This window comes from Manis pentadactyla, chromosome 2 (genome assembly GCF_030020395.1).
Source record: "Manis pentadactyla isolate mManPen7 chromosome 2, mManPen7.hap1, whole genome shotgun sequence".
NCBI lineage: Eukaryota > Metazoa > Chordata > Mammalia > Pholidota > Manidae > Manis > Manis pentadactyla.
In genome coordinates, this window is record NC_080020.1 from 215,393,310 (window position 1) to 215,414,225 (window position 20,916).

At 53.5% G+C, this 20,916-nt stretch overlaps 1 protein-coding gene across 1 annotated transcript in view; it reads left to right on the forward strand.

Moving 5' to 3' along the window:
• OTOF (otoferlin) overlaps positions 1-20,916 on the forward strand; it is an 89,640-nt gene that overhangs the window by 19,178 nt on the left and 49,546 nt on the right. Inside the window, exons 3-5 of the mRNA XM_036903411.2 lie at positions 10,822-10,907; positions 17,281-17,380; positions 19,955-20,124. Of these exons, the coding sequence (XP_036759306.2) occupies positions 10,822-10,907; positions 17,281-17,380; positions 19,955-20,124 (356 nt within the window). The remainder of the gene's footprint in view (positions 1-10,821; positions 10,908-17,280; positions 17,381-19,954; positions 20,125-20,916) is intronic.

Sequence of the window (20,916 nt, forward strand, 5' to 3'; positions counted from 1 at the left end):
CTTTTTTTCTACTTTCCAGCTTTCTACTAGATAGGTCAGGCTCTCTCTTCTGTTAGTTGAAAGTTACACATTCTGGATTTGTTTCTTTTTCAAGAAAAATACTTCCTTGCTTTTTTGTTTATCCCTGGTGATACCTTGAAAACAAATCAATGATTATAGTTTTCCCATATCATGACAAGTACTTTAATACTCTCATGCCTCTTTGATTTCCCTGTCTCAGCCAACACCCTCGGGCTGATACTGTCTAGATTAGAATTGTAATCCTAGGCTTATAACTGTGTGTTCTCTTTCCTTTATTTATCCTGGCCGCCTTTTCTCTTTTTTGCAACAATGATCTTCACCAAGATATTGGAGCACCTTCATTTCTCATATCCCTTGAGGGATCTCTTGGAATTGTTTTTCTTCTTCTTTGAGTACTTCCTCCAAAAGTTTTTTAATTGGGGTCTTTGTGTAACAAGGCTTCTAGAGCTTTGTAAAGCTGAGAATAGCTTTCTTATTTCTTCAAATATGAATGAGAGTTTCACTAGCTATAAAATTCTAGGCTCAAAGTTCTTTACAACTTCGAAAATATCATTTCCTGTTGCTGTTGAGTCCCATGACCACCTGACTTAATGGGTGATCTTTTCTTTTTCTCTGGAAAAAAAAAGTATAATTCTTTTTTCTTTAATATTCTTAAATTTTATTATAGCATGTCCAACTGTGGGTTTCCTTATCTTTCCTGTTTTGCATTATTTTGTGAGTTCTTTTCAAATACAAGGCCTTTCATCTTTCACTTAATTTAGAAAATTCTATCTCCATTATTTTTTTTAAATATTCACTCCATTCAGTTTTATATTGTTCTCTCCTCTGCAACTCCTGTCAGATGTCAGCACCACTACTTCCAGCTGCTATTTCTTAGCTTTTACATTTTTTTCATCTGCTGATCCTTTCCTGCTGTCTTTTGAGGGAGTTCTTCAAATCGATTTTCCAATTTATTGATTTGTTCTTTTTTCTTACAACTCTTTGTCCTTTTTTCACATTGCTAATGTATCTCTTTATGGTCCATCTGTTCTAATGGTCCGGCTCCAGTTGCTATATACTGTTCAGTGCGTTGTCTTGCTTTTATAGGGCATATCCTCTCCAAGTGTGTCTTTACCCTGCCCTGTTCAAACTTCCCCAGTACGGGCTACTATGTCTGGCAGTCAGGGGAACGTCCTGGACACTGGGGAAGCATCCAAAGCTTGGCAGTATCAGTCCCTAAGGGTTGAAGGGCAAGCATGAGCCCTGGAGGGGATGGGCAGTCACCACAGAGACAGGCAGAGTCTCATCTCTAAGCCTTTAAGAAGAAACATGGTTGACAGAAAGCAGGCTAGATTTTGAACACACTAACTCTGGGGTTTCAGTGAGAGAAGGTGTGAACAGCTGGTCTATCAACATCTAGTTTTATCAGTCCTCACCCTAGTGGGGCTGAGGCCCCAATTTATCAGTAAAGGAGCAGGCAAGGATCTTTGCCACGTAACACCAGGGAGGGCTAAGAGCAGACTGCGCAGATTTTCCCCACCTCTTCTCCCACTCTGCTTCGGCTCACCCCCACACTGCCCCCCTGGGCAGGTTCCATTCCCCCTGACACATATCACCTCAGACAGCCTTTCTTCTCCCCTGGCTTCTCCTAATTGTTTGACTGTTTGTTTGTTTATTACTTCCTGGAATCCACATTTCCCTCTTGTTTCTGTAGCTTCTCCATCTTGGCACAAAGGAGAAGCTCTGTTGTGACCCCCAGAATAACTTACCCCCTGTTTCCTGGGCTTTGCCTCCCATGCCTGGATGTTTGGGCTGGGAATTCAGCAGAGCAGCTGCCTGGCTGAGGGGCCACCCAGAACTTCTGTCTCCTCCTCACCCTGGATCCATCCCACACAATGCAGTTGTATCTGTGGACCCAAAGCTGCAAGCATAGGGAGGAGAAGCCTCGACTTTCTCACCTGGGCCGGCTCAACATCAACCACTGGCCATCACTGCCCCCAGGCTGTCCCCCCTCACCCTCATCATTCCAGAGACTGTCTCCCTCAATTCCCACTGCACCAGTGACTGTTGAATTATCCATTAAAGTGAGTTGCCAGAGCTAAGGAGGGTTCTGTCCTGGCCTCCTCCCCCTCTTGGGTGTGCTATCTTCGGCCTCAGTTTCTAAGCCTCAGTTTCATTTGTCAAAGGAAGCTGTTAATGGAAAGTTTCTTTGTAAAATGGTGAACAAAATGAAGGACTGTCGTGAGGTCAGAGCTGTTGCTGCAACTCAGTCAGCCGTCTGAGCCTCAGGCTTGCCCAGCAACACAGCCTGCCTGCTCCCTCCCTCCGCAGTGGCTCAGTCAGGCCCACCGTGGGGGGTGGGGGCTGGTTGATAAAGATGCAGGCAGGCTGGCCCACTCTCCCACAGTCCTGCCTGGCTGGGTCTCTGCCCCCTCCTAGGCCAGGCAGAGCGTCCAACTCCCTCCTTCCCACCCACCCAGTCTCCCTGGTGACATGTCCACCCAGGCTCCAGGCTCCAGCCAGCAAGCAACCTGATGCCCCTCCCAAGGGCACTGCCACCCCTTTCCATCAGCTGCACCCTGGGACACCTGAGCCACAGGTGTACATGACATTCAAAGTTAATCACCGTGTCCTTCCTCTTCCCAACGGTGCCCAACACAGGACAGGTGGAGATTGGTCCCTGCTGTCCCCAAGGACAGGACCACATTCTGAGCACCTGTGTGTGCCCGCCCCCAGGCTAGAGATACCCCAGAGGGAGAAGCAGGCTCAGCAGCACAAAAGGACCCAGGAACTGGGGGAGTGGGGGGGGCTGGGGTTGGTGTGGATGGCGTGGAGGTCAGGGAGTTATGAGCACGTGCCCAGGAACAGAGAGCAGCTGTGAGATGGGGAGATGGGGTTCTCACCTGGTGAAAGTTCTACCCACCTGCAGGTGGATAGGGAACCCACTGGCACTTAGTGGAATGGGGGTGAGCATGCTAAATGACTTGGGTTGCTCAGGCCTCCCACCCTACAGTGGACATCTCTTCCCCGTGACAGCAGCTTCCAGCACCTCGCTGTGCTGCTCCCGCAGCAAGCACCCCTCACCCAGTCTCCACAGCAACCTACCATGACAGAACTCGGGCTCAGAGAGCACGTGTCCTTCCCCGGGCTGGAAGTGGCAAAGCCAGGGTTCTGAAGTCTCGATTAGATTATGAATGTACTCTGATGCAGCAGTTGGAAGCTGCTTCTGGGTCTGAACCCCCCTACCCCTGCAAGGCCTTGATGGGGTCTTTCTATGCACCCTGCCTCCATTCCTCCCTCTGAGAAGTGGCCCGAAGCCTGGCTGTCCACCTGGTCAGCAATGCACAACCCACAAAGCAGGGGAGGCAACCCTCACACCCCAGCTCAAGGAGGGCCGAAGGGCCTGAGTCAGCAGAGCCCCAGAAGAAAGCTTAGAACTGCACCCATGCCTACATCCGTCTGCCCAGACTGGGCTGGACAAGTCCTAAACTTCCTGGGCTGGCCCCCAAAAGAACCAGCTAGTCAGTGGTTCCAGAACAAGCCTAGAACAGGAACCTCAGCTGCCCCTTGTCAAACTTCTGAAGGCCTCTTGGCTTCCCAGAAAGTCTCTCTTCTCACCTACCATGCCCAGGGGCCTTCAGAAACCAGCTCAGTGAGGTACCAAGCACATTGGCCAGGGAGTCATGAGACCTGGGCTACAATCCTTGCCTAGTTATAACCAACTCTGTGACCTTGGGCTGGCCACTCAACCTGTCCAGGTCTCACGTTCCCCTTCTATAACATGGCAATATATCCCTTGCTCTACTTGTCTTTCAGGACCCTTGTATGGTTGGAAAATGAAATAAAAGACAAGAAAACAAATATCTCTCACTCCTCTACTCAGACAAGGGTGGGAGGGGCTGCTGCAGGCCAGGCTAAGGAATCTGAGTGAGGCAGAGGTGGCCTTGGAAGAAAGACAATGCTCCAGACAACAATGGATGGAAACAGATCCTGGACAGGGTATCTCCTTTCCCAGAGGCTGGAACCTGAGCTCCTGCATTTAACCTACATCCCTGGAGAAGTAAAGAGACACATACCTTCTGGGCAGACCAGCAGCTAACAGAGGACCCTGCCCTGGGGCAAGGGGATTGGCCATACTGAGCCCACCTCAAGCCAGTTTGATTTGGCTCTAAGCAGGCCCTATGTGGACCAGAGGAGAGGCCAGAATAACAACAGTACTTGTAGGAACTGTAAGAAGAGTAGCTGCTATTTACCAAGCACTTAGTAGTTGACAGACTGGGGTGAGAGCTTCACACAAGCATTATAACTCACAGGGTTGGTATCCGCCCAGGTGAAAAGTAGCTACATCAGGATTTGAACCCTATAGCCACTTGCAAAGTAGACAAGGCTCAGTCCTGTTCTCAAAGGGCTCATTCCAGTGGGGAGATGAACCCAATACAGACAAAAATGGACCATGGGCCTTCTGAGCCTAAGGAGGGAGAGATCATCAGCTGGGGGAGGCGAGGCAGGTAGGGGCCTTGGCCTCATCTGCCCTCTTTCACTTGTACCTAAAGTCAAGGGCTGTGAGGTCCCTGGGGCCAGGAATTCCCCTGTCTATTCATCAGTGGACTGGCACCCAGCATGGGAATCAGGGAATATTGCTGAGCAAAAGAATGAACGTAGGAGTGAACCCACGCCTTCAAATCCTCAAGGTAGTCTCTTGCCATCACACCCTAAAGCTTTGCAACACAATCTAAGATTTCCCCAGAACATCTAGAGGACTTTTCCTTTAAGGACATTGTCTTGCTGATTGAGGATGGTTCCAGACCCAGTTGATGCAGCCAGGATAACCTAGTCACTTTCCAACTTGAATCAGGGAAACCTTTCCGTGGAATCCTTGATCACTGGGCTGATAGGATACAATTAACTCTGCCACCTGGCCAATACCAGCCAGGTCAAGGCCAAACCAAGAGCTGACAAACTGGGTTACAGCATCACACCCCCAGGGCTCCTGAGACCCCCCTCCAGACAGAGGTCCTCTTTCCCTCCCTCTGTCTCTAACTCCTTACTTGTCAGTGCTCTTATCACAGGCTGCTATTTAGGGTCTGTGTCTCCCGAACTATCCTGAAGCTCCTGCAGGACTGAGAAACACCCCTGCATCTCAGCACTACCTGCAGTGCCATGCCCAGAGTCTAGCACACAGAAGGTGCTCAGCAAATGTTTGTCCCTGAATCTGTCATTCTGACTTGTGACAACTTGAGTGGCAATGTTCGGCTTACCTACTACCTGGGTTCCCTAGAGTGTTTGGAGGCTGAGATGGAGTGGGGTTTTAGATGATGTGTGGGTTCCCTTGGCAGAGTTGCAGCTGCCAATTTTCAGCATACTTCCAGAAATAGAAAAGACAACCCTCAGCTGTTGTGGCCACAGGAAGGGAATCATGCTGATGCTGCATCAGACTGGAGAGAGGCTCTCTGTCCCCTGAGGCCCCCTGCAGTCCCCTCTGTGTCTGCCCCCAAGAATGCCAAGCCTGCTCTGACTCCTGGAACTAACAACAAAAAGATAGGGACCACTATAATACGCAGCTTTGTTAATAGCTCTTACCCTGTGCCTGGCACTATGCAGCACTTCACCAGCCTCACAATAACCTGAAGATGCAGTACTGTGGCTGTCACCCTCACTTTACAGAGGGGAAACTGAGGTAGGGAGAGGGGAACTAACCTGCCCGAGCTCACACTGCTGCTGCAATCCAGGCAGCCACGTGAGGCCTGTTTGTGGCATACCCACCATGTGCGAGGCCCTGCACCAGGTGCAGGGAGACCTCAGTGGATGAGACAAAGCTGGGTCTTTTGCTCTGCTCCAGCTCTGGACTGCTCTGACAGCAACAGTCAAGCTATCTCTAGAGTTCTTGGGGCAATAGGAAGAAGAGGGAGCAAAGAGCTGGTGTGTGGGAGGCAGGATGCGGGCCAAGGACCCGGCTCTGCCACCAATGACAAGCCTTCCTGGCATGAGTCTACTCTTAGAAAGAGGCACAGAGAGCATGGCGCAATGCCACCATTGTCCAGTGCTGTGTAACAAACCATGCCAAAACTCAGTGACTTAAATTATTGACATTTTAGTGTGATTATCGACATTTCTTGCGATTCTGCATGCTGGCTGGGCCCAGCTGGGCAGTTTTTCTGCTCCACGTGGTGTCACCTGCATCCAACTGGGAGCTCAGTTGGTGCTGGCTGTTGTGGGGGGCCCTCTGGGTCTCCTCATGGCTTCACATTCTCTCCATGGGGTCTCCTGGCAGGGCGGGGTTTCTCTACATGGCAGTTGGCTTCTGAGAGCGTCTGGCTCCTATCTCAACTACTAAGCTATGTCACCACTTACTAGCAGGATTACTTTGGGAAAATCCTCTCTGAGCCTCAGTTTCCTCATCTGAAAAGTAGGGATTAAGTTATATAATGTATGTAAAGTAGGCAGCTGATGCCTGGCACATAATCAGCAATCAGTAAATAAATGTTTTTGTTGCTAACTATCTGGAAGGATGATCAGAGCCACCCCTCTGAGATTTAGCCTCAGCTAATCTCCCTGGCTTCAGAAGAGGGTCCCTAGTGGCTAAAGCCCTAAGCTAAGAATCCAGAGAACTGAGTTCAAATCCTGCCTCTGCCACCAGCCAGCTATGTGCCCTGGAGCAACTCACACACCTTCCACTTCCCCACCTATAAACGAAGCACATCTTGGCCATGTTGCTGTGAGCTTTGGTTACTAGTGAGAAGCGCTCTGATTAGTACCTAGTCATGCCCAGCTGTGCCCCCGGCTCTGAGGGAGCGTGCACAGGCCCTGGGGTCCTGAGCCCCCAGCCTCCCTGTCTGGTCTTGCTGCTTTCTCTGCACATGTCAGTGTACATCACCCCAACCGGGGAAAAGGAAGTAACAGCAAAAATGAGGAGACAATAGAAATACTTTTTTTCTGGTAAAAGAGAAATGGGAAATTGACAAACCAAGGCAGAAGAGGTGGTCAGAAAGTGACGGAGGGAGGAAGGGAGAGGCAGCGAAGGGTCAGGGAGATGTGAGGATCAGTCCCAGGCAGATCCAAAGTTCCCCTGGGAAAAATAAATAAATAAAACAAAATAAATCATGCTTCTAATTTCTACAAAATAATGTCACATACAAAATCTTGTTACCTGTGTGATCCCACTTGGTTCTCTCAACAGCCCGGTGACATAGCGATTGTCACCCTCATTTACAGATGAGGAAGCTGAGGCGCCATAGTGACAGGGGTGGCCTCCAGTCACACAGCTAACTAGTGGCAGAGCCAGGGCTACACCTGTTAGTTGTCCGAAGAACTAAGACAAGTGACCAGTGGGCACGTCCTTGGAGCTCAGGGACCCTGGGCCCCCATTTCCGCTCTTTAGCCCCTTCCCTCGAACTAGGAGGCTGGTTATGTTGGGAAGCACCCCCTGCTCCACCCCTGAGCCCGGCGGGGTGAGGACCACTGAGGTCGGGCGGCGGAGTGGGCCTTTTCCTCTGCTTTGCTCCTCACGGTCTTTCCCTTGGGAGGCTCCTCGGCCTTGGCTGCGCATGGACCTCCTCCCACAGACCCTGGACACCCCCAGAGAGCCCAGGTTAACCGGCCTCAAAGGCAGTCTGGGCTTTAGGCTTTTTTAAAGCTTCCAGAAGTGTTTCTAATGCACAGGTGAGATTGAGAACCTCTGAGAAAGGGATAGAGACAGAACTGGAGAAAAGTCAATCTGAGATTAAAAAGGATGTGGTGAGGAGAAGACAGCAGAGAAGGAACAGAAACAAAGAGAGTGGTGTGGGTGGAGAAGGTGGGGCAGAAAAGTGAGAAAAGGAAAGAATATGTCGGGGGGGTGGTAGGAAGCTCAGGGACTCCCCCAGCCCTGGGCCTTTCCCCTGTGTGGAGAGCCTCCGAGAAGGGCCGCACTCCCGGCGCCCCCAGGCAGCTCTAGCTTGGCTCTCTGGGCCGCCTCCTCCTGAGGCTCTGTTCTGGCGGCGCTCAGTGTGTGCCCTCCCGCTGGTAGATCCTGAAAGGGCACCCAGTCATCTACCCAGGCGGGTGGCTGTCCCTGCAGTCTCCTCTCCTGCCAGGGCTCCCTGCCCCAGCCCTCCCTGACTCCCCGACCCTCCACTCGGCAAACTGGCCTGTGACAACCAGCTTTTCATTCCTTTTGGCCCTTGTGACCCATTAAACTGCACTTCAGTCGCTGGGCAAGTCAGCACATGGCCATGGGTAAAGTGGAAATCACAGCAGCTTCCTTCTCTGGGTCCCTGTTTCCTTGAAATGACTTGCGTTATTCCTTTGCGTTCACGTCATTCATGTCACTGTTCAACACCCCCTTCTTCTCATGGTGCCTTTCCACCATCATCTCCTCTCAGTCCTAATTCTTTCTCTCCTGCCAAAGCCAAATTCCCACCCACATGCCCTCAGGTGGATCAAACACCAGGAAGGGCTTCATCCCAAGAAAAACGACTCCCCCAGCCCTCTCCCCTCAGCACGGGGGCTAATGAGTTGGGCCTTTGTGAGCTGGTTTATTTCCCTGACACTCAATACAGCAACTTCATGAAGAAAACCACACATTCAGCAGAGCTGGAGACAACCAGACAGCCGGAGCAGAAGCAGCTCCGGAGGCCCATGCGCTCTCCCAGGCTCCTCTCCTCCTGCCCTGCTTTCTTCTGCATCCAAGGCCTCCAAAGTCCTCCCCGGCCCTGCTCAGCACCCCCCCACCTCCCTCCTTGGTGCCATCCTCCCTCACCTGCCTGCTCCAGCTGAACCTTCAGCCTGCTCCCGAGAGAGGGGACATGAAGGCAGTGACCTGCCAGGCTGGCCCAGTGCCCCTAAGCCCCAGGGTCCCCACACTATGAGAAGGAAGCACAGCTTTGTTGCCGGGTGGGCTGTCCGGAGCCTCTGTAGGGTCTGCTCAGCCGCTGACAGGACTTCTCCCAATCACATGACGTCTCCGAGCCCTAGTTTCTCTGTCTATAAAACCCCTCATGGGCTGTAGTAAAGACTAAACCAATGAATGTGTCTAAAGCATTCAGACCCCTGCATAATGCAAAGTGCTCTGTAAATGGTGGCTATCATTAACTTAGCGATGATCATTTATTTCTAACCTATCAAGCAGCCTGATTTGGTGAGGTATAAAATCAAAACAAAATTTAAGTCACTGCCTTCCAGCTTCTTTGTCAAAGTCCCATCTCTCAACAGCATCTTGAGCTTTCTGGTCATTTGCAGTTATTCTGAGTTGAGTCGGGAAGGGCTTCCTACTTCATCTGGCATCTGTGTAAGCCTGGTTTTCTCCCTCCTCTTCGGCTTGTGGCTCAAGGCACAGTGCGGGCCTGGGATGCCAGCTCAGGCCCTCCACATCAGCCTCCCACTCCACGCACAGCTGGGGGTGAGGAGAACGCGGTCTGATTCCTGGGCTCTGCTGTGGATGTGGCCCGCTTGCGGTGTGGCAGCTTCTCGGGAGCTCCACCCAGCTCTGGAAGCTGGCAGCGTGGAGGGCCTGCGCAAGCTAACTGTCTCACAGGACCACGTGGGTAGGCTCCACCAGAGACCCGAAGGGCCTGCCAGATGGTCTGGATCCCCAGCCTCGGACACCTGGCTCCACCCCATGCCCAGCGTGGGGCCCCACACGCAGCCTTCCCCAGGCTGGGGACCCCTCCCCTGGCAGGCAGCTTGGGATGGAATGTCAGCACGCCTGCTGGAGCCTGACTACCTTTGCAGCACCCGCTTGGCCCACAGAGCACAACCCATGTTCTTGATGCATCCAACAGCCGTATGCCAGGCTCCTCCAGGGTCACTGTCCTTGCCCCGGGGGGCTCCCGAGAGGCTCAGGGGACAGATCAGCCAGTCCACTACCCAGGCAGATGTCACTCCCCTTCCTGCTGGTGCCTCAACCTCTCTGAGCTATTCTCCCAGGAAAGTGCCACAGAAAGCTGGCCTAGGATGTGACACTTTCCAGCTTTCCCTTCCCCAGTCCTCTTTGGCTTCCCAGGAGGGAGGAGGGCTGGGGTGATGCTGGGGGAGCAGGTCTCTGAGGAGCCCTGTGGGAGGTGCCTGGCTCTGCCTGCCTATTGGCAGCTCAGAGGACTGGGTGCTCGGCACCTTTTGGCCTGTCTTGGGCCCCCAGTGCCATTTCTGGGGCATTAGGAAAAGTCCCACTCAACTTCCTGTTTGCCATTATTATTGATTTAATAATGAAGCCAAGGTAGAAGTGGTGAGGGTAACTCTAGAAACAGTGAGTTGGAGACAGGCTGTCCTTTCTCTGTGGACCTGACCCTAATAAACTGCTAAAATCTGTCTCTATAATTAATATTGCCAGTGTGAGGGGCAGTTTGATCTGAATGGGGGAGTCCAGGACCTCCCACTCAAGGCAGAGTTTGGACTGACCCAGATGATTCCGACAGGAGAGCGCTGGACACTTTCAGCTCCACTCAGAGCACAGCAAAAACCAAGCTCATACCCACATCCTTGCTGTGCCCTGCAGCCGGCCCCACCTGGTTGCACCCCCCACTCACGAGCACACCCCAGGATTGTGAGGCCGTGGAAGGAGCCCTGGGTGGTGAGACAGAAGTCCTCGTTAGCTCTAGGCTCTTCCACCTGCCATTCGACCTTGGGCAGGTCACCGGATCTCTCTAAGCGCCATCCTTGAAAGAGGAGTGGAAGACAGTCCCCACACTGCAAGGTGGCGGTTGACTTCAGTGAGACTCCAGATGTGAATTTTTTCCCCATGGAGTGCTGGACCAACGTGGGGGCCACCTTACCAGGGCTCTCCTCACCCCCCCTACCCCTCCCTGTCCTTTCCACCCAAGGCCACAGCTGTCCCTCTCTCCCCAGACCTTCCGGTGGCCAGTGGCCAGCAGCATCGACAGCAGTGAGATGCTTGAGATCCAGATCTTCAACAGCAAAGTCTTCAGCAACAAGTAAGCTGGGGTGGGAGGCGAGGGCCTGGAGGCACTGAGGCTGCCCTGCTCCCTGGCTGCCTCTCCTTTGAGCTTAAAAAAGGGGACCCACAGCTCCCACCTGCTCTGGGTTGACCTTCAAAGAACCCCACCATGCGTTGTCCTCAGAGTCCCCCAGCCATCCCAACATTGTCATCCAAAGACCCCCCTACCCCCGTCACACTTCCTGTCCCTTCCTTTAAGCCTCCCCCTCCCACTATGCTGGGTGACCATTACCCCACAGACAAGACAGAGAAGGCTGATTACATCTTCCTAAAGACCTTCTGTAGCCTTGGGGGCAAATGTCACACCTGTGGAGGATGCGCAGCTCTGAGGCAGTTTGGTGCCATGGTTTAGGAGCCAGGCAAGCTGGACCTCAGGCCCCACCTCAGTCAGCTGCTTAGCCTCTCTGATTTCCATGGACTCACGCATAGAAAGGGTACACACTTAGCTCAAAGGGAAACCATGAGAATTAAACACCACAGATGTCTGCCCATTCGTTGATTCCCTCAATGTTCAGTAAGTGCTACTGTGTGTCAGGCACTGGCCTAGATGCTGAGGATGGCGAGGTGCCCGCCCTCATGGAGCCTACGTTCTGCCCAGAGGCACAAGTACCACGTGAGCACTATCACTACTGGGGGCTCAATAAAAGTACTTCCCATCCTTCTCTCTGGGCAACAAGCAGAATTCAGAACCATCTGAATGGTCTGGAATAATGGCTAAATACAATAAATGTGAAGTCCTGTCTTGGGTTCAAAACTCCACTGTTCTCATACACGCCAGAGGGGGTCATGGCTGAACGGCAACAGAATCCAAAACGTGTGGGGCTGTTGCTCAGAGAGGTCAGCATGACTCAACAGTGTGAGGAGACTACAAACAAGACCGATCCTAGGTCATATCAATAGAAGCAGAGCAACCAGAGGCCCCGTCCTTCCCCCCTTCCTGGCCTTCCAACTCCCAGACACCAGGATGTGTGAGCAGTGACAGTGGAAACCAAGGACATGCAGGAGACTGGGAAATCGTTTACGATAAAAGCTGCTAGGCCATCACTGAAATGCTGGAAACCCGTGGAAACATCAAAACTCCTGCTTAAGCAAACTGTTTGAGAAATTGACTATCATAAACTGTGAACATGCTGAGATTTAAGGCTTCAGTTTGTTGTTCTAAAATGCCAACAAGAGGGAGACAGAGGTGAGGAGCTCCTATGCTACTTCTCTCCTTCTTCCTCTCTCCCCACCACCCAAGAGAAGACAGGAAGACCCCCGGGGGAGGCACGGGCCTAGTGGGAAAGGGCCCTGCCATGTCCTCGGGTGTCTGGGGTGCTGCTGGCTAAGAGCTGGAGAAGGAGCATCTGCCTCGTAGAGAGCAGGGCTCATCCTGACTCAGGCCGGCTCGAGGTGCCAGGGAGGGAGGGCAGGTGCTTGGAGTCAGGCTCGGGTCTCCCCCAGCCCTGGAGTCGGGGCTGTATTTCTTAGAGCCAAAGAAGGCCCACCTAGTGTTTACCCAAACCAGGCCAGAGCGGCTGTCAAGGCTAGAGTGCTCTGTCCCCACACAGCCCGGTTCAGTCAACAGGCCCCTTCTCATGGAACAGAGCTGAGGGGGAGCCTCTCGGGGTTTGCACTGGGCTTAGCAGCCAGCAAAGCCACAACTGCTGCTTGGCATGGCGCCTGGGACCCAGAGGACCCCCAATTGCTTTGTGGAGTGAGTGAATGAGTAAATAAAGGTCTCTGTGGGGTCAGGAGGCAGGGGGCTTACAGGGTGGGTGGGTCTGGGAGCAGGAATCCAAATGGCCCTTCTTCTCTGAAGAGGCCAGGGTGTTCCAGGATGAGAGCTGAGTCACATGACTGGTGCATTTGGGAAAACTGAAGTAAAGGACGCTGGTGTGAGAAATAGAACCTACAGGCCTGATCCCATCACCACCCATCTCAGAACAGGGACTTGATGTAGAAGCAGAGGGCAGCTTGGAAACTGGTGCCTCACCCAGTGGTTGTAGGGGCTGCTGGGAGGAGGAGACATGGCATGAAGAAAGAAAGAGTCTTAATCAGAAACTAGGGGACCCCAGGTCTGTTCAGCCTGCCTTGAACAAGGTCCGCCTCCAGGAATGTTGGGCTTCCCTGTGAAGACAAGGTGTTGGGTCCAGAGGCTATTTAACATCCACTTCTGCCTCTCTGAGACCCTTGATGGGGTGGACTGACCCAGGAGCCAGTCTCCTGGGACTTCTGAATAATTCAGGAGCCAGGACAGCAGTGGAGGCCTGGCCGCATCTTGGGCATATGACACCAGCTTCCAGGGGAGATCAATGAATTATTGACAGGTGCTGGCGCCCGGTTGCAGCTCTGCTGCGGTCAGTGGGCCTCAGTCTGTGGGCCGCCTCCCTGCTGGCTAATTACCCAGGAATTCTGCCCCTACCCAACCTGCCCTGCCCATGGGGGCTCACTTGGGGGGTGCCCTCTTTGCTTGCCCTGCCCATGGGTGAGCTGGATGGGCCTCACAAGGGAGGCTGTGAGAGGGCACCTAACAGCCTAGGGATACAGGCCCAGAAAAGGCCCTTTCCCAGGGTCACCCAGCAGAGTCAAGGCAGAGCTGGTCTTCAACTCAGATCTCTAGACCCCTGAGGCCAGCACTCCTACCCACAGAATGAACAGCCTCACCCTCCACCTTCCAGGGAAAGGATCCAGCTGTTTAGGGGCATGTGAGCCCACCCTTATCCTGTTGCCCCGAGGCCCACCCTTCTAAGCAGCTCCTCCATGCTGGCCAGAGGAAGAGAAACAGCAGGCAGACCCCGCTGAGTGTGCAGCCAGGCTGGACAAAGGGCAGCCGTGGTGGACGGGGGGTGCTCTCCAGGGTCACGAGGGGGCTTCCTTCCTGCACCAACTCCTGCCCCAGAGAATGTCTGTAGGGGGGGCTTTGCGGAGGCATTTTGTTAGGAGCAGCATTAGGGCACTTGTTTTAAAGCTGTGCTTTCATGGCAAGCACTATTTTTGCTTAGATGGCATGTTACAGACCTGTAAAAGAGCAAAGTTTTTAAAAGAATGCTTTTCTTCATACTTCACATAAGACTCAATTGTCCATTTCAAAGAATACTCTTTTTTATTTTTGTGGAGGAAGGTCAATGGGGGAGGGAGGGACTGTTAAAAGTTAAAGACCCAAGCCACCCCTGGGTGTGGCAAGCCCATTCCTTTGGCCATGCTAGCTCCCAGCGTCCCAGCTCCGCCCGTCTGGACAAACAGACAGACCCTGGCTCTGTGACCCTAGGCATCTGTCCCCAGAGCCAACCCTGCGCAGGAGACCAGTGCTGCATGGACCCTCCAGATGTACCCCACCTGCCCCCATGCATTAGGGAGAGGAGGAGGGGCTGACATCTGAGTGTCCCCACGTTAGGAGAGTTTCACTGGAGGTCCTCAGCACTGCCCAGGGAAGTGGGTGGTATCACCTCCTTTGAGGTGATGAGAATAAAGCAAGGCTCAGAGAGGTTGGAGAACTAGCTAAAGTCCCACAGCTGCCAGGTGGTGGAATCTTCCTTACACCCTGCCAGGTGACCCCACCTCTGCCTGACTCTAGAGCCCAGGCCCTTTCTGTTGTCTACACTGCCTCCCGTTAGGGAGGGCATTTGGTCTGTGTGTGGACAGGGCTTGGACCAGGGCATGAGGAGCAGGGTATTTGCCAGGAGGCAGACCTCAGTTTACCATGGGGTTAGCCATGGCAGAATGGACGGGCAGTGAGAGCAGCTGTGGTGTAGTGAGATCCCCATCATGGGAGGCTGCAGGGGCTTGAGAACGTGTGTCAAGAGGTTGTGTAAGGGACTCCTAGATGGCAGGCCCCTTCCCAGTCCAAGGTCTGGGACCTGACCTTAGGTAGGCCGTGCAGGGAAATAGCTCCATCCTGCCCCCTGGGGATGTCTTGTCACATCACAGCATCTCTGCCCTCTGGGGCATCTAGGAAAGATGTGCCTGCCTGCTCAGCACTCAGCAGGAGCCCAGTGGGTCCTAGGGGAACTGAAACAGCTGAAGCTCCAGTCAGCAAAGGGCAGTGGCAGAACCCGGATCCTCAAAGTGTGCTCCCCAGCCAGCATCATCCGCATCACTTGGTGACTTGTCCAAAACACACATTCTCGGGCCCCACCCCTCCTGCTGAATCAGACCCTGGGGGTGGGGCCGGTGGGGAGCCGGAGCAAGAGCAGATGGGGCCCACCTCCCCTACTCCAGCTGTGGACTTCGTCCCTGTGGAACGCTGGGCCACCATGAAGGGCCACCTTGCCAGGGCCCCCCCACCGGCACACCCCTCCCTGTCATTTCCACTGAAGCCATCAAACTCAGACAGGCTAAGTAACCTGCGCAGGGTCACACATTAGGTGACTGAGCTGGGGATCAGAGCCCAGGCTGGCCTGACTCCTGAACTATGGCACCAAACTATGTGAGCACTATCAATACTAGGGGTTCAATAAAAGTGGTCCTCATCCTTCTCTCTGGCAAGATGAGGATTCATCCTGAGTTCAGTGACTTCACATCAGAAGCGTGAACTTGGCCATAGGGGGAGTATTTACACCACAGAAATCAGCAAGAGCTGCAAGCCAGGATTGCCCTTCCCTCACCCCCGCCAGTTGTGTGAAAACCACTGATTCAGAGCCAAAAGAGGTGATATTGCAAAAAGGCCAGTGTATTCTTTCATGTCTATAATCTATCGTTAGAATGTCTACACAGCACAGAAGCTACTTGCCTAACTGCCTCATTTTATAAAGACAAAATGGAGACTCAAGGGCAGTGGATCCAGGTCCTCTGGCCACCAGCCTGGCACTTCTCTCCACGCACTGCCCAAGCTGGGGAGAGGTGGGGGTGCAGCTGGCGGAGGAGGCTTGCTCAGTGCTAGGTCTGAGCCGCTCCTAGGAGCCTAGTTAGACTTTACAGTGGAGGAATATATGAGCAGCTGCTTCCTCAGGGAGGGTGGCTGGAACTGGCAGATGGGGCTCTGAGCTCCAGAGACAAGCATTTCATTTCCATCCACGAGGCTGCTCCCTCGGCTTCTCCCCTCCCCCAGATGGGAGGAATTATTTTAAATCAGTGCTCAGGAGGGTGGTCCTCAGGAAGAGCGCAGGCACCAGTCAGGCCTGTGAAAGTCAGAATCCACCTGATGCCCAGATGTGTCATTAATTAGCTGCATCCCTTCCTGATTTCTCGGCCTCACTTTCCTCCCTAATCAAGCACCAGATGATCCTGAGGCCACTCCAGTTCTCACGCACTGTGGGTGCTCCACTCAGCCTTTGTCCCTTCCTCCAGAAATGGTGCACACATTTTAATCTACCCCATGCGAAATCACCCTGTGAGAACATCTCAGTACCCTGTTCCCTCCCACAGCAACAACCTTCCAACCATACAGTGAAATGGGGTTCAAGGCAACTCATCAGCATTTATTAGACACCCACTGTTGTTCATTAAATTCAGCCAGCAGATACTAAGATCTCCTGGGTGCCGGAAATATCAAATAGAAGCTGGAAATAGGAAACACAACCCTACCCTGGGGAGGTCCCCAGTATAGCTGCGGCCTGTTGATAAGGACCCAGCTGCTTGTAGAACATTGACTGTGTGCTAGGCATGCTGGGAAGAACCTGGCACTGAGGATCTCAGTCCTCTAAACAGCTCTGGGGAGGAGCCTGAGTAAATTGTCCAGGAATCAGGTAACTTACTATTAAATGTCCAAGCTGGGTTTTAAATCCCAGCCTCTGACTCCACGACTGTGCCCTGCATGGCACCGCACTGCTTCTCCCCTGCTACCAGCTGGGAGAACAGGGGTCCCACAGTCAGATGGATCCTTGTGCTCAAGGAGCTTATGGAATGCAGGGGCGGGCACCACTGCTGACTAAATGGACCATGTGCCTGCAGCACCAGTGCGGGTAGAGGCCTCGGTCACGCTCAGGGAGGTGGAAGGGGGAGGGGCTGCTTGTGTGTACAGGAGCCCTGGGTCCTTGCTAACAGCCTCCACACTGGGCACATGGAGGCTTCTCAGCAGGGGCTCAGCTGAACCCTGATTCCACACATCAGAGGAGCAGAGGGGTTCCCCTACCCATACCACCCGGTCCGTAACCTCGCCCCAGGTGCTCACCACTCTCGAGCTCTCCTGGGGAACATGGGTCTCACACACACAACTAGAGTTGTCATGTACCCTCCTGGACATGCCCTCCTGGCCAGGACCAGCCCGGGCTCTGGAACCACGTTCTCCAAGCCCAGCCTGGAGCCTGAGCAAGCCCTCCCCCTCCCCAGCCCACTGGTCTCCCCAGCTGGTCACAGCCTCTTGGGATGTTCGCTGCTCCCTCTGGCCCTTCATGTGAAACCCCTTCCCATGCCCCCTCTGCTGTTCACAGGCTGATCGGGACCTTCCGCATGGTGCTGCAAAAGGTGGTGGAGGAGCACCACGTGGAGGTGACAGACAGGCTGATGGATGACAGCAATGCCATCATCAAGGTGGGCGTGCCCCCAGAGAGTGCCTGCACTTCCCCGCTAGGTGTCACCTCCCCCACACACACATGGGGTGGGCTGGGAGCCCTCCTCAAGGGTGCGAGGTGAGGCAGCAGGAGGAGACTCAGATCAGACTGCAGGAGCCCCACAGCCTACCGGTTGTGGCTGAGCCCCTGGGGCACGGCAGGGTCTGCTCTCAGTGAAAACGCAGAAGGGCAACTGGGAGATGCCCCCCTTCTTCACCACGGGGTCCTTCCACTGGGACTCAGCTCAGAGAAGGCTCATGAGACCTGACCTCTCTGGTCATCTGAAGGCCAGCTTGGGCCTGCTGGCCCCTCCAGGGCATCACCTTCACTCTGCATACTTGCCTTAGTGCCACTCTAGCTGGGAGGGCAGGGACCCCGCTTTCTATTCCATTTGCCACATCCCATCCCAACACCCAGTGTGAGCCCATGAATATTGATGCACAGTCTGAGGACACTTGATACATATTCTCACAAAGGAAGGAAATAAACCGGTCTGGATGCCAAGCCCCTGGGTGCTACTGTGATGCATCTGTCCCCTTGAGCTCATGCATATCCACTCCCAGGCAGGATGGTCCAGAGGTGAGGAACGTGGCCCCTGCATACAAACCTTAGTTAAGCCACTCACTAGCTGAGTGACTTGGGTAGGTTACGTATCATCTGCAGAGTGAACCAAATTATCGTTCCAGCTTATAGGAATTGTTCTGAGGATTAAATGAGAATACACAGAAAGGACTTAGAATAGTTAAGCATATAGTCAGTGTGCAACAAATACATAAAATAATACTGGTAGCTGGTATTGCCTGACCTCAGTTTACCCATGTGTAAAATGGGGCTGTAGCATGGTTCCCTCACCTGGGTCCTGTGTAATGCATGGCTCTATGGAGGAGCCAGCTGAATCACCTCAGAGGCAGGGCTGTAGCCACAGGGAGCCAGGATGGAAGGAACCCTCTCTGTGGAGTGCCCAGGGTAGGGCAAGAATTCCCACATGTCTTAGTATCTCAAGATATTTCTTGCTGACAAGAAGAGCACTTGGGCCTTCTCAGCTTGGCCCCTGACAGGTCATACTCTCTGCAGGAAGCACGGGCAGGAGGCTCCTTGAAGTCAGGGGGGCTCTGGTCTCAGCTACCCCAGCAAGAAGAAAGGGGATACAGAACAAACTATGGACACCAGGGGGAATGGAGGGCTTGGAGGAGAACAAATATATGGGGAAGTGGGCAGGGACAAGCAGGCAGTGCAGCCCAGGCCCTGTATTTCCAGAATCAGACTTAGGAATTCAGCTGAGGAAAGGACTTACAGATGGTCTGGCTCACTGCCCACCTTTGCCATCCACTTGATGGGTGGGAACCCTGAAGTCCAGGATGGGAAATGAATTTGCTGAAGGTCAAACAGCTGGTCCACACCAGAGCCAGCACTGGGATCCAGAACCTTAATTCTAGGCTGTCACTTCCCTACCACAACATACTTGGTCACACGAAAGGACCACAGTGACTCAGTGGGAAGGACGTGGGGCGAGGAGTCAACGAGGCTGGGCTCCATTCCCAGCTCCAAGCACTTCCTAGCTGTGTAACTTTAAGTAAGTGCTTTAACCTCTGTGATATGTTAGGTGGGTAGGTTGAAGTGCTGAGAAGATCAAGTGAGTTTACATTAAAGCATCTTAGCAGAAAATGTGCACACCTTCCCCTTCCCTGGGGAAATCTAAGCCTGGGCATTCGGAGGCCCATACCCTGGGTGAAGGCTGTCTTCGCGGCTCTCAGGAGCAAGTCAACCTGCGGCCTGTGAGGAAGGCCAGGTGCTTGTAGGAGACCTCCTAGCACCTGTGCAGGTTGACGAGGGAGCTAGAATGGGTCTTTCCTGTGCTCTGGGGAGAAACTAGAGCTGAAAGGACGTAAGTGGCCCCAAGGACGCAAAGCAAGAAGCCCAATCAGGATTCTCAAATGCACAGCTTGGGCCCAGGTTTGGTGCTCCACTTTCCTAAGAAAAAAAGCCCCAGTGACCCCCAGGTCCCTTCTGCTCTCATGTGGGTATCGGTTGAGCAGGAAGAAGTCCTGACCCCATGCCTTTGCACAGTGTCCAGAGCTCAGGCTCCTCTCCTGGGGGGCATGCTAGGCTCATGTCATAGCTCCAAGGAGCATCCAGTATGTGGGAGGTCAGCCGATTTCAGGCAGGCCACCCCTCCTCCCTGCAGGTAGCCCTGGTTCAGGACAAGGAGGTGACCCTCATACAGAAACACTGAGCAGTACTCTTGATGTGTACCCAGGGGACTCAGGGAGCCCTCCGCCAGTCCAGGCCCCTGCCAGGGGAACCAGGGAGGACCAGAGCCACATGCAGGAGAATCGGGAGCCAGCACCTACCAAGCTGACTGAGTCTGCACATGTCAGCCTTGCCAAGCCCATTTCTCATCTGCAAAGTGGGAGGTGGAGGGAGATGACACCCAGCTCGCCCCTTTCAGTGAGTGAAGAGAGTGAAAGCACCTGGTAAACATCTCCCAGTGAAGAGCCTACTATTGCTGCCCCCACGGTTCACACCCCCACCCTACCTGCCTCTCTCCCTCCAGACTAGCCTGTGTGTGGAGGTCCGATATCAGGCCATAGATGGCACGGTGGGCTTCTGGGATGATGGGGACTTCCTAGGAGATGAGTCCCTTCAAGAGGAAGAGAAAGACAGCCAGGAGACAGACGGACTGCTCCCCAGCTCCCGGCCACCAGGAGAGAAGAGCTTCCGGAGGTAACAGGCTGTGTCCTCTACTGCCCACTGCCCCCAGCATTCTGAGCACTCTGACCTCAGAGTCCAGGGCTGGGGTGCTGGAGAGACAAGGGACGGGAAGGTGTTTCTGCAATGCCTCCTCCGGCCCCCAACCCCAGAGCTCACCAGGGAAGTGGGGTGTCTGTCTGAGGGGCCAGACCTGCCCCCTACCCCGAAGGAGACAGAGTCCCAGGAGGGTGAGCTGTAACATGAGGGGAAGAGGTGAGACAGCCTCCCTCCTCAGAGGATGGGAAAAGCAGACAGGAGGTGGCTCTGACCTTCCTGGTCCAGGTCCCAGCAGTGCTAGACCAGCTGCAGGCCAGCCTGGCCTCTGCCAGGTCCAGTGAAGGCCAAGAGAGGGAGGCACCTTCCCGGCAGAGTGAAGCCAAAGCATCGTGGCACCCTCAGTGTCCAGGCTCCATGCCTGCAAATATCCTGCCACACACAGGTGACAGGATGCATTGTCCAGGACAGCTTGCTCCAAATGCAGTATTTTTACAAAAAAGGAAATGTAATTGTATTACTTTTAGAGCCCAGAGAGACCCAAGTAAAATGTAATCTGTAGGCTCCTAGGTCACTAGGAATAATGTGTAAAATGCAGACAAGTCGACAGTGCATCTAATAAACAGGGGTGGGTTTTGAGAGAAAGGGGTACCCCCTGCCATTGGACATCTCCTTTCGGTCTCCTTCCACTGTTTCCAAGAAAAATTATTCAGTCCCTGTTCTGAAAAAACATGGATTCTAAATCAGAAAAATTGAATCGATATACTTTTA